Below are 14,143 nucleotides of genomic sequence, written 5' to 3'. Positions count from 1 at the left end.
GGCAAAGACCCTGCAAATCCAGTTGTTCTTGACGTCTGTATAACTTGCCCAGGAGGCAGAAAATCTCTACTAATGCTTTTCTATTCCTACTGGTCACCAATAAACGTTGACAAAGATCATAGAGCACTTAATGACCCTTTAAAGACAGAGGGACATAATCAGGCACTGACACAAATCATGGCCGAGTTCATTAAAGAGCATGAGGCGTGAAAAGTGCAGAGCATAAAATGTGCAGCGGAAGCAGAATGTGATGAGAGGTGAAGTGTTGATGAGGAAGTTTTACAGCAGCGTAGGAACGTGTGTGAGAGCGGTCCACGTACCTGCTTCTTCGCCTCTATCGTCGAGCGGCCCTGAGATCTTCTGCGCCAGCGGTTCGTCGGTTTACTCCTCTCTGGACGGAAGAGGCCGATCCGCTTCGTACAGCCCACATTGTACCTGTCCGGAGAGGTGCTTTATTAGAGCTTTTTCACATGATGTAACTAATCTTCACAATTATTTGTGAAATGAGAAGAAATGTCAACTTTAAAAATGTGTCTTGCCTCTTTGCACAAACCACAGAGCAGAATCTTTTCGAGCCTTTGAACGTGTAGGCAAAGTCGACCCAGCCGCAGTATTCACACGTCAGCTTCGGTTCTTGATCTTTTTCTATTAGAAGAGGAAACACGAGATGGATGATAAATGAGGTTTTCTTCTGTACAGACCACAACTTAGAATAGTCAATACATTCACATGAACTCAAAAAAAATGATCCACTGTTTTACAGACACTTCTTTCTCAGTCTTTTTGGGCCCCGGTGCATCACGTGATGTTGTAATTACAGGGTTTGGCCACTACGGAAGTTAGCTTCAAAGCCTGGCGCTCTTCCTGGGGGCCACGCTGACGTCACTCATTGTTTCTGGACTAGCTTCTTGAAACCTTGAGTTTGACATTGCGGCTGTCACCGTTTTGTTATTTTTTTAGCCTGAAGTGACCATATTTGGACGAGAGGATGTAGCCAAAGACAAAATCTTGATTGAATCTGAGTGAGAACCAGAGGATACACGTGGTAGCGACTCCACGCCCTAAAGCACAGCCTGCTACATCGTCTATTTTAGTCTTAATGGGACCAAAATTTCCAAAATGAACATTAGGCTATATTGAACCAAAGCATTAATTGACTGCCTCCAATTTACTTAATAAGAGGCTCCAGTCGGTCTGAACGCAGCCATAAGCAGATTAGCTATTAGCCAAATGTCATTGATCCCCTTCCTGCATGTGTTTCACTTTAATGTGAAAGCAGAAATAGGTCATTACTGTGGAACCAAGCACAATACTAATGACTTTTGCAGTGTTGTTACATTTTTATTAAAGACAAACCTTAATAACTACAGTCTAAGAACACTACTGGAGGAGCTACATCATGTAGCAGGTTGGTTTTCTGTCCGTCAGAGAAGACAGAGCCACCCACAGGTCAAGTGGGTCAGTGAAGACACGCAGAAGCATGCGATTACGCTGAGGCCATCCTTTTCTCTGATGACACACGGGACAGTGAGTGCAGCACCGGCTCCTGTCATCGTTTATCACAGCAGCTCGGGGCTGTTAGTCAGGTCTGTATTATTAAACAACAGTAACCCTACTGCAGTAACTGAGTGTTAGGAATTTGATGGTGGGTCAATCATTATAAGGTTGGTGCATCATAAACCTTCTCCAACAGAATAAATACAATTTTTCACAAGCCTCAGGGAGAAGTCTGATCGGTTTCATGAGCACCGGCACCGTGCGACACACACTGATATACACAACCTGCTGCACCTATCTAATACTTTTTGTCTCACCTGGCTGGTTCATGTCTTCGGGCTCAGAGTCGGTGTTCGCTGCGTTGCTGACCGGGGTTTTGTCGGGGTCTGAGGAGAGCTGGTGATCATGCTTCTTTGGGCTGTCGATGAGAATGGGCAGACGCTCCACCTGAAGACAGGAAGAAGATATTAACAAATCTATCAAAATGAAACCTGACACTCTGCAGGAATAAGAAACAATAGATTACTGTAACTGACAATATAGTTGAGCCGCATCAGGGTTATGGTTTAAATTGAATATCTTCAGGGTTTTCGGACCGTTGCTCAGACAGAATGAGTCATTTGAAGATGTAATTTTAGCCTCTCTGAACCTGATTTCACAATTTTTTACATTTCATAGAATAAACACACAATCAATAATAGAGAAAATAAACGCTAACAATCAATAATAGAGCAAAGCAACTGCAGTACTAGGTGAATGTACAATATAAATATAAACACTGCACTCTCTCATGCTGTGTAACAACATGAATTCATTGGGCTTGCTCGGCTCACATGCATGTAAATAAACTGGGCATTTTCACCAAATGTCCAGTAGGAGGCAGTGAGCTCAAAGCATAGAAGTCACAATAAGCACATGTCATTATGTTGCTCCATAACAAAAGGCCTCAGTGATGAATGAAGAAATGTCAACCGCAGGCTTACAGATACACCAGATAAACAATATAAGATATTACAACATCTATTTTACGGGACATGACGGATTACAGGAGGGATTTTTCTGCCTTCAATATGCAGCTCATTACACACACCCCTTCATCCATCTGCACTCTTTCAGCGACAGAGTCTCACCTCACTATAATTAATGACTGAATCAAACAGAAGCTGTGAGCTGTCACTAGTAGTCGTAGTAACACAAGGTGTGTGTTTCCCTCTGACGGCTCCCTGCAGGCGTCTACACTGGAGAGGTGAGGTGGCTGCGGCTTGTTTATCACGCAGCGCTGCTAGTAAAGCTGATACGGGGGCACTTACACACACGGGGAACGGTTCGGCTCCCTCCTGGATGACAAAGCCTTCGATGACATGTGTGAGGACCTGGGGCTTGACGATGGCCTGGGGCGGTTTGTTCTCTCCGTTCTGCGGCGTGCTGCCCGTCACGGTGGGCGCCTCGCTCTCATTTCCTGAGGTCATAGCTGGAGGTGGGGTCCCAGGTGCAGCGATCGGCCTCTTGGTTGTGCCCCCTCCTGATCAAAACAAATGAATACAGCACCAGCCAGTTAATACAGGAGAGCATGCGAAGAGCCATTGTATGATATTAGAGCTGGAAGAAAGGAGGTGATTAATCATTCCTGTCATGTTTCAGGGAGGAATGACAAACATTCTCTTGTTATTTGTTCTTGAATGAGGATGTGATGGTTGTTTCTTGTCATATGTTATGATGTAATGAATATTTATGGATTTTGGCTTGTTGGTCAGACTTAAAAAAGCAGCCTGAAAATGGGCTTTGGATAAGGCGAGGCAAGGCAAGTTTATTTTATGGCCCCATTCAGACACAAGGGAATTCAAAGTGCTTTACAGAGACATGGAAATGCATTCAAATGATTCAGTTTTGTGACATTTTAGAGGCAAAACAATCTTTCAATTAATGGAGAAAATGATAAAAAAGAATAAAGAAGCTCTGGATTAATTATCCGATTCAATTTCTTATTAAAAAATGCACCAAATTTTCTGATCCCAGCTTCTCAAATGTGAATATTTGCACTTCAAGAATCTGTAAAGGCAATTTTTCAGTATTTTCTTGCTTTTTATAGATCCAACAACTGATCCAAAACAGCAATCAGCAGATTAATTGACAAGGGAATAATAATCAATTGCACTTACAGCAGCAACATGGAGGCTTGCAAACTCATTGTACCCACTTTCACCTTTTATATTTAAGAGTTGATTTACATTATCAAACTGGTTAAACTTCGGAACTGAAGTTTAATTAAATTACCGTTTGTTATCTTTATATAATCACAAATAATATCACACATGCAGACACATAGTAGTCACACCAACACAACAGCAGCCATCCACATGCACATCAGTATCCAGTCATATCCACTAATAACCTGCCTCTGATTTAGATCACTTTTCAGCTGTCGACGGTCTAATAATAACCTCACATCTGACCTACTGGCACACCGTAGATCAATAACAAACAGTAAATCCATCATGTCTCTGTCCGTCTCAGCTGCTCGCTGAAGCCCAACAAAGCGAAAGTAAACAAAAGCCAGCGGTGCTGCGAGAGGAAAGTTTTCTTACCGCTGCCTTCACAGAGAAAACATGTGCGGTTTTTTTTGCTTGTGTTTGTTGCTGTTATGATCCGACACACACCGACCTGCCGCTGCTGTTTCACACCGAGGTTTAATGAGCAGCGCCGCTTCAGACCGTCAAAGAAAAAGCCTTTAAAAACCAGGACCCGCCTCCCCGTTTCCTCCCACAGAGGCTCGTCTCCTCAGGCTGCTGCTGCTGCTGCTGCATGAATAACACGTTTTAATCCTGCTGCCTCAGCCCGACACTGAACATGTTTTATTTTTTTTTTGACTGTAACCAAACTACAGACCAGGAAAGCGCATAATAAACGTGATGTTTTCAGCAGGGCCGTGCAAAGATAACTTTAGGTCCGGAGTCCAAGTCCCCCATCTGTGCCCCCCTCAAAGAAAACTTCAACCACGCACCAAAAATACCTCTAAATATATTATCATAGCTCTTAATTATGTGGATTTTTTTTTCATATTGTATTTAAAGTGAGCACAGGCATTAATAATAACTATAAAATAGCAGTCTTTGCGCTGATGGTCTCATTTGCTGTTAAAGGTCATTTGTAACCATCAGAGGGATCACGAGACTGTTTCATAAACACTTTAAAGTTCCTCGCAGTCACTTTAATTTATTTATGAGTGACTTACATCTTTATGTTTATATATTGCAAAATTACATCACCACATGATGTGCTGTGGCCCAAAAAGACATTTTCCCATAAGCTTACATTGTTAAAAGAAGGGTCTGTAAAACGGTGGATTCATTTGAGCGTCAGTTAGCCGGGCGCTAAACCATATTGGTCGGCGAAAGTTTTTAGTACGCATGCTCTATGGGCCCCACAGCACGATATTTTTAGACCCGGGAAGACAAGACAAGACCAGAATCTTCTACACTGTAGCGCCCAGTGGATCCAGCCAATTTCCGGTTTAGCTCCTCGGCTGACTTGAACAGAAATAAAATTATTTCATCGTGCGGCTCTTATAGACTCGTTTTTTTTTTATGCTTAAAAACATCATTTACCGTTTTACAGCCACTTATTTCAAAATGTATGCCTACGGGTAAAAATATTTTTGGGCCTTGTGACGTTGTATTAACACAGTTTGGCCACTATGTCAAAATGGATTCAAAGCCTGGTGCTCATCCTGGGGACTTGGTCACATCCCCTTTAACCCCTCTAGTTCATTTTACCTCCAGGGGAAACACCAGGTGATACATAAGAGTGTGAGGAAGGAAGTCTGCTGACTAGCCAGCTAGCTAGCCACTCTATTGCTTACTGTCTGTATTGTTCACTTGTGATGGAGCATGACCGTCAGTAGTTTCATCAGCAGTGGTGGCTGTTCAGCAACATCCATGACCCCACCCTACTTCAGGTCATCATCAAACAGTCTTTTGTTATAAAGTTATACATATGTATATATATATATATATATATATATATATATATATATATATAAAAGGCATCTATAAAACCTTTGAAAGGACATCTATGTGCAAAACTTTCCCGGAGGAGGTCGTGTTTTTTACAACTCTGGGAAGTCATCATTTTATCAGCCCCCTCATAAATACGAAGAACATGACCTCAGAGTCCTCAATCATCTGGTGGGCTGCAGTCTTTATATTCTGTGGTGTTCATCAATGTGATGGCCTCTACTCTCTTTAAATGCTACAAAGAAAAGTGACAGTTTCTCTAAATTTCTAGGGAGCAAGCTGAAGATATTCACCACACATAGTCTTTGGAGCTGGTAACCTTTTATTCTCAATGAGCCAGTTTGACTGAAAAACAGCTTTTATTTAAATGTTACATTCTCCTAAAGTGAAAGAGCAGAAACCCATCTTCATCAGAGTGGATTACAGAAATATTTTCCTGCTCTGGTGGTGAGCAGTGCACCTCCACAGCACATCACACCCAACTCACCGCCCATAAACAGCAATTTGTGGTCTGCAGAATGTTTCATTTTACAAGAAACACAGCATTAGCACTATTTCCAACCATTTAGGAGAAATATATCACCATAGAAACTGATTCATGTCAACATTTATAAAATACACCCCAGATAAGTTTGTGCTTTGCTCCTGCATCGTGCACTTCAAGCTACTGACCATGAGTCAAATCACTTATCAGAACCTGATTGATCCCTTTCATCTAAATCACCTGGCTGACACAGTGTTGCACAACAAGCAGAAAATGCAGGGATATGAAAATACATTTTACTGACAAAGCAATATTCCTGGGATTTCCTTGATATAAGCATCTAAAAGCTTTTTAACTGGATTACATTGCAAGATGCACTTTAAAGTCTACCCACAATTCAAAACAGTTTGACCAAAGTTTAGAAACTTTGAATCTTCCCAGCTATAGTCATACCAGACTACGACACAAGCATTCCTCAGATATTGCCTAATGAACTAAAGCTGGTCTGTGGTGGAAAAATCACAAGTTTCATCCCTGCAAGCGACATTATCCACAGTGGTTTACCATCATGTCTTTAATGACTCATTAAAGACACTGATCTCCATGTTATACTAGTTTACGTCTCAGGTTAAAACGCACGTACTACTTAAAATACGTTTAGTCTAAACATACAACTATCGCAGTGTGTGCCAAAATGTCCCAGATATAACTACAGGCAACAAAGCCACAATCAGGTTTATTGCCAAGTAGGCTTTCATCATCGAATGTATGTGAAGATGGACAACATGGCAGCTCCCAAAAAGAGAAGCCAAGCAGAAGGGATTAAAACTCGTCAAATTAATTTTTCCCCAATTCTTTTTGGGGAGTTCATTCTTCTCATAAGTTGAGTGTTAATAAGTTATTTCATGCTATGAAAATGTACTGTATGAGTATGAGTATGAGTATGAGTGCTCACTCGATACAGCGGCTCCACCGCCCCATCAGCACCACAGACTCTGGCATCAAATGATTTCAAAAGCACAATATGGCAGCGCTCCTACCAGGAATATTCTGGCTCTAGATCTAAGGCATTGTGTCAGGTGGCATAGACCATAGTTACATGCAGTGTTGTAGTGTCATCATAAAAATAATACATTTCTATTATGAGTCTGGTTACATTACTGTATTAATCCGATAATTCCTCCATTTTCTTATAGTAGGATTTTACTCATCTTTAGGGTTTAAATGTTTGTGCACAACAAAGCATTGTGTGAATTGTTGGTATCGGGTGAGTTTACTGGCAACAGCACAGGGACACCACAGAGAAAACAACAAAGCAATAAGACACAAAGAAAAGTGAAACTAAATGTGCTGCAGACACAATGTGCTCTGAATTACAAGTAAACAAACATTGATTTTTCTTTTTCTCCGCTGACGAGTTGTTTATTTCAAGGAGAACAGAGCAGATATGATGATACGTGTTCTGTGTCAAGGGAAAAAGTTGTGACTCAGTTTTTTAAACTGGTACCAGTCTCAGTGGCTAATTGGTTAAGAGTTTGTTTAGCAGAATGTTAGCGAGTGCTCTACAGAGAGTAATTTAATTTAGAAAATTATGCTGAATCATTACCTTGTGGTTGAACAGCTGGTGGCACTGCGTCAACTTTGGGCTGCTCTACAGGCTTCGCGGGTTGTGATGGCAAAGGCGCAGGTTGCTGCTGTTGTGGCTGCTGTTGCTGCGTGTTGGGGGTTTGACACGTCTCTCTGACCACCAATGACGTAGGCTTATCTTTACAGTCCTGAAGCAGTCGAGAGGCCTATATTGTGCATTAGGAAACAAAAAGTAGAAGAGAGAATGTGACAAACTGCATCTGAGACCATATTTCAAAGACAGATGAGGGGATGTTAGTATTTTTAATGTCAGTGACTCAAAAAAATGAAAACCATTAGGCTTGGAAAATATCACACCAGTGGAAAAATGTAACACCAGGAATCTCAAACTCAGGGGATTCCTGTGTTTTTTCAACATGTATGTCTTGGAGTGGAAATGGATTCGGTGGGTGTTTTTGAAACCGCAGTTTTTGTTTTGCTGGTTACCACTTGAAGACTGCTTACAAAACAAAGAGTCATGAGCTTAAGTAGGGCAGAGAGTCATGTCCTATTAGAAACAAATGGAGGACAAAATGAAATAATCACATCCGTTACGCAATTCGGGAAATACACACAATGGCTGATATTTTACTGCAAATACCCTCCGATACCCATCCTCTAGACCAGGGGTGTCTAAACTCTTTTCCTTGGGAGGGGCGAAACTGAACCTTAATAGTGGGCCATGGGCCAAAAGCAAGCACCTAATGTACCATAATGATTGTTAAGATGTAAAATGATACTAGGATCCCGAGTTCTCTTTATAGACTGACTTCAAAATCGTTCAAGTTCATTTTTCCAAGCATTTCAAACAAGACTCTTGGTCTGTGCGGAGTACTACATGCTAACATCAGCAATATTGCAAAACTCTTTTGTGTAATAGCTTGGTGTGTGTAGCTGTACTCACCGTTGGCTGTATTTGTAGGTTGATGGCAGTGAGTTGGACGGGCTGAGCTTTGGCATGGTTGAGGGAGGAGTGGAGGGCATGGGGGCTGATGGTGGAGTGGAAGATGGTGGCCTGCTGGCTGGGCGTGGAGGGTTGGTGTGGAGCAGGTTTGGGCAGTACGGGGACAGGGTGCTGTGACGGTTGAATGGAGGCCGTCTGCAGCAGCTGGCCCGTCGTCCTTTGGGAACCTTGACTCTGATGAACCACAAACTGCTGCTGCTGCTGCTGCTGCTGCTTGTGCTGCTGAACCAGGGAGTGAGGCTGAATCTGCGTGTACGCTGAAATGAGAACAACATCCAATTTTTTAAATTTATGAATTCAGCGACAGTAGCCAACCGCTGTCTGCAGCAACCACAGACACTCATGCTGTGTCCTAAATTCAGGAGCCACTGACTACAAAAGATGAATATAATATGTCTACTCATCTCTGAATATTCATGTCGCTGTGGCCACAGACAGTGATCAAACATCAGTGTTTTATCTTTTTACTTGGTAAGAAAACTGACATTACATGATGCTTTTATCTTTACAATAAAAACATCAAGGTGATTTTACTTTAGATAACTTTAATAATATGATAATTTCAAAGTCTAGCCAAGCTAGGCTCGCTTCCCTTTGTAAATATAATAGGGTCATTCTAGAGTAACGAAAATGGAACGATTCTTAGTTTCACGTGATTATACACTAATGACAACATAATTATTGATATTATATTCAATCTTCAATCTTGATCCCCCTAAATTCCATTAAATCATACGTGTTATTATAGATCTGACTGCTTTGCTTGATTGATTGCCTTTGTTAATTGTGGTGGTATAACTGTAAATTAAAAGCCCAGAGGCTGCATCGTGTGAAGTTCTGGATGCGTCTGATTTTTGGCAGTGTGGCAGTTTATGAGTTAGTTAGTAGTTTTCCCGGGGAACACACCACCCTCTTCGGCCTCCTTAACGGTCTTTCCTTCAGAGCTGCTCTTCGCTGCAAGAATGTGTCTGGCACCAGCGGGAAGAAGGCATCTGCTAGTTTAACCTAACCGCTTTTATCACTTTTTCCCCACCGAAAAAACGTGATGAACGTATTTAGCGCAGACTACGAGTGCCATGAAGCAATCAAGGCTTTCATCACAAGGAAGAGGGCATGGTTTCGTTGCGGAGTACCAACAGAAACAGGCCAATCAGAGGCAGAGTCGGGTGGGTCTTGCATGAAACCAGTGGGATCCATGATAATGTAAATCCTACATACATGGCCCAGTTATTAGAAAAATCATGTTCAGATTATACAGGTCTAGTGTTGAACAAAGATTACACAATACACATTGCGTGCCACATTCTAATCAGGCATTAATCCCTTTAATAAGGTAATTCAGAAATATCTTAACAAGCCACAATTGCTAGGAACCACAAGCCATATCTATTTCATGTGTTCTCACAACTGTCTACTCTCAGTGTTTATCAGCAGCACTGAGAAATGTAGACGTCTGCACAAAAGACTTTGTTTTATAGCGTTCCCTTCACCTGTGTGCCCCCCTGTTGACAGGATGTAACATTAACAGCTTGTTGAAAGGTGCACAGAGAGGCCCAGTGTTGCAGTTTTGGTCTGACCATTACTCACAAATCGTTTCAAAATGGCCTGTCACCACCTGTCAGCGCTGTTGCGGGTAAAAAGACATCCTGAGCTCATAACTTGCCCCGAAGCCCAGGACACAGCACATCAATCTTGTATTGTGAGATCATGTGTGAGTGGGAGAGTGTTCAGCGGAAGCAGCCTGAGGCTAGTCTAATATTAGAAGTGCCTCAGGAACGAGCATGCAGAGCCAACCGTCCATGACACTTTTTATAGAGTTAATGGTGAGTCAGCCTGTCGAAGCCCCTCGACAGCCTCCTTGATCTCTTACAACCCTACCAGGAAACAATAAGAACTAATTGGTTCAGTCTTTTTACTGAAACCCAAACGAGAAATGAGTTGCTCCTGCACCACAGTTGCTTCTGCTACATGAGCCTTGTGAACATGGAGGTGTGTTCGGTGATGTTAATAAACCCCCAAATAAACTGCCAAGTACATCAGCATTTGTCTCCCCTCGCCCCCACCCTCCTCCTCCTCCTGTTCTTTTCATGATTTCTTGTGTGGGATAGGCTCCATCTGGTTTCAAAGTTTCCCTGTGAGGCACTAACCGCAGTCTGTGCCCTGCTGTGGAATATATAGACGTTTCTATCCAGCAGGGTTTGCATGTCATTAGTTCATTTAATGCTACAGGACCCACTAAAAAGAGTTTGCTTTTTCACATGCTGAGACACAGAGCAACCAACACCAACAGAAAATTTGGTTGGCTCTGGCGTACAGGCAAGACCTTCCTTCATTTAATATCTACAGTGTTCAGAGCACGATGGATATCAGGCTTGAGTGGGTGGATACGGCCAGCAGCATGATAATCAAAGATGTTCGCCTGCAAGATGGCTCATGCTTGAAAAGCAATTTAAACAGACACTTCAAGGGATAATAGCCTCCATCAGTTCAGCAGCTACGCCTAGGGGTGGTAAAAAGAATTGATTATTAGATGCATCATGATTTTCGTCTTGAAATATTCGGCATCAATGCGCCAACTTCCTTCATCTGAATTTTAAAGCAGTTCTGTCAAAAAAAACTATTTTCTTTAAATTGAAGGTTGTGTACAGCAGAAAACACAATATTTAAGATGAAGAGACGTCAAATAAATACTTATCCGGCATAAAAACTTCCTGACATTCTTGACCTTGGTACTACACCTGAAACAATAAGTCGATTATTAATCGACAGAAAAATAATCTGCTATTATTTTGATTAATAAGCACCAGGTGCAGCTGAGGCTGATGGGGACGTCATTAGTTTTTGTGGGCATTAGGTCATAAACCAAAGTGGTGAATAAACTGAAATTTTGACCAAATAATGACTCTAGATTAAGGTTGAGTTAAGATTTTAGGTGTAAACTATTAAATGAATGGCCATAAAAAACAGATAACGGTCCCAATTCTTAGATTCTAGCTTATCAAATGTGAATATTTTCTGGTTTCTCCTCAATGACAGTAAACTGAATATCTCAGAGTTGTGGACAAAACGAGACATTTGTGGATGTCATCTCAGGCTTTGGGAAACACTGATCGACATTTTTCACCATTTTCTGACATTTTATGGAGAATAACATGATCAACAGATTAGCAGATAATGAAAATGAATGCTAGTTGCAGCTCTACACTTGATGACAAGTTAATAGAGCTTTAAGTTATTCATCCTGTAGGGTACACAAATATGTGTGCCAAATTAAATGGCAAGAGCAAAAGCTACAAATGTCAACTTCATGTTGGCACTCAAGGGACAAATAAAGCCAGTAGTTTTCATCCTCTGAGCAACATGAATGCTTGTAAAAAATGCCATACACTACAAGCAGTAATAATCTCAACATTAGTTTAAGTTATTTTAGGTTAACATATAAACTTACTATTCTGTAGCAGGCCGACATTCTTGTGTTCGTGTTTCTTCCCTTCTCACGACCTTCCTTATTGACGTTTGCTAACCAATCAATAGGACAATAACAACCATGTGGCTGTGACAATGCTAGCGGACAATAGAGCATGTTAAAAATAGCTCAGAACATGAGAGCAGATTCTTTGCTGTTCTGTCCCTGAAAACTTTGCTTTTTGGTCAATATAATTCACATTCGAACAAAGATAAACCACACTCAGTGCAGCATTATCTACACTCAAAATGGTAATGAAAGCAAATTCACCTGACGATTTTTATGGTGGATAAATGATTATACTGTTGTAAATGTGGTCATTAAATAAGAGAAATTGCCACATCAGAGTCACAATGCATCAAGGATGGCTTTTTAATCGAACAGTAGCAGCTTTAATCACGAGGTAGCAAGAGATTCTCAACCACAGTCTGAGCGAAGGAGGGGGATTTCTAAATCCGTGCACACCGGATACAACCAGCCCTCCCCATGAATCATGACAACTTTCTCAAGACCCTAATGAGGAACAGAGAGAAGTCTTGGAAGACAGGGGGAGACAGGGGAATTTGTGTGAATGCTATCCCCCCTCAATGTCTTGGATTATGGACTGAATGACTCAGACCCCCCGCCCACACACATATATATACACAAATGCAATCATGGCCTCCACTCATTCTCTTTCCCCTGAGTTATAACTGAGAGGACTTCTTACTCTGAGTGCTGTTGCACAATCTCTCGAGGTTGACGACAGTAGACGTTCCTGATGAGTTTGTAGCACCAGGCCTCTGGAAAATCCCTGAGTTTCCACATTCTCACTGGCTGCCGCTTTGGCTAAGTTTCATGAAGCACATTCCGACTTAAAACAACAAAGCAACAGCACTTAGGCCATCTTTCCTCACTTTAAAAAAAAAAAAAATCAGGTTTATTGATACTTTATAACGTAGGCAATAAGGGACCACAAGCTGAATTAAGCAGGAGTTTCAACTGTTGCATCATGTTCAAGAGGAAACACAGTGGCAGGCTGTCGGGAAGAAAACCAAATATTTTCCAAAAGTCTCAGTATTTTAGCAGCTGTACACTGAAACACTACAATAAATGTCAGTTAAGTTTAACACTAAAAGACAAGTAGGCAGATTTCTAGTCGTTGAGTCAAGTTGAAGTCTGGGTTTTCATTTCAAAAAGCCTGTTCTACCAAAGTTTTTTATATTCAAGAGAAACTGGCAACTGACTCTGCTGTTATCAGCTACTTAAGTATGCCAAGACACAGGCTGTGCACAGATCCCCTCTTTTAATCTGCGAGTATGGTGCTTCTGGGGATTCCCTGCTGTGTTTTTTATAGTAAGGTGCAGGCTGTTTCCTGCCAAGAACTGGTGATGACAAACGCTTACTGCAACAAGCCAGACGGCCTAACATTTGTTTCCAGCCCAAATTCTATTCAAGGGAAAGTGACTCTTAACGTCTGTCATGTTCACAGTAACAGAGACATTGCTCTGAAATGATCTGCCTTCCGAGATGAAAACTGATGACCAAAAATAGCAAACACAATGCAGCATGCCTCCTCTATTGTTGTTCTCTCAGATCAGGCCAGACTGATTTCTGGTGAGTCAAGTTCAACACTTACAAAGAAAGATGTGTTTGGATTACAATACAATTACAATAACTGCAATATGGTTACTGACACAGTCGCAGAGTTATTTCTAACTACTAAGCATCTTTAACCTCCCCACTGGCCGGTCATCTGTCAAAATCTCATCTTGCCTTCAAGTCGTGTCAGAACTATCAAATTCTGTCATTATTCATCCATTTATGTTTGGTAATTCTGGCTTAGTCCACAATTATACCAAGAAATGTGAGCCTAGCATTCCTCTGATGGTCAAGAGCAAAAAAGTCATGTAGCGCAGACGTACTACAAGGTGGTAACTGAAGGCTCTACTTCCTAAGGAAACTTAAAAAGGCTTAATTCTTAGACATCATATCAGTGTTTCACTACAGTTTTAATGTCTATATCGGTAATATGTGTCACAGACATGAAGAGAATACACACAACGGGTAAAGGACAGTTTTTTTTCCCCTTTCACCCTCCCTCTCTCTCTTTC

General features: G+C 41.5%; 1 protein-coding gene across 1 annotated transcript in view; it reads right to left on the bottom strand.

The window, feature by feature from the left end:
- Positions 1 to 14,143, bottom strand: part of phc2b (polyhomeotic homolog 2b) — a 38,583-nt gene that overhangs the window by 3,315 nt on the left and 21,125 nt on the right. Inside the window, exons 8-13 of the mRNA XM_084349995.1 lie at positions 8,525 to 8,841; positions 7,601 to 7,787; positions 2,808 to 3,019; positions 1,815 to 1,944; positions 540 to 645; positions 321 to 435 (exon numbers count right to left, since the gene is read on the bottom strand). Of these exons, the coding sequence (XP_084206121.1) occupies positions 321 to 435; positions 540 to 645; positions 1,815 to 1,944; positions 2,808 to 3,019; positions 7,601 to 7,787; positions 8,525 to 8,841 (1,067 nt within the window). The remainder of the gene's footprint in view (positions 1 to 320; positions 436 to 539; positions 646 to 1,814; positions 1,945 to 2,807; positions 3,020 to 7,600; positions 7,788 to 8,524; positions 8,842 to 14,143) is intronic.

This window comes from Pagrus pagrus (assembly GCF_965226575.1).
Source record: "Pagrus pagrus genome assembly, chromosome: 3".
Classification (NCBI taxonomy): Eukaryota; Metazoa; Chordata; class Actinopteri; order Spariformes; family Sparidae; genus Pagrus; species Pagrus pagrus.
Note: the sequence above shows the minus strand (reverse complement) of the source record. Positions and strands in the feature narration are given on the sequence as shown.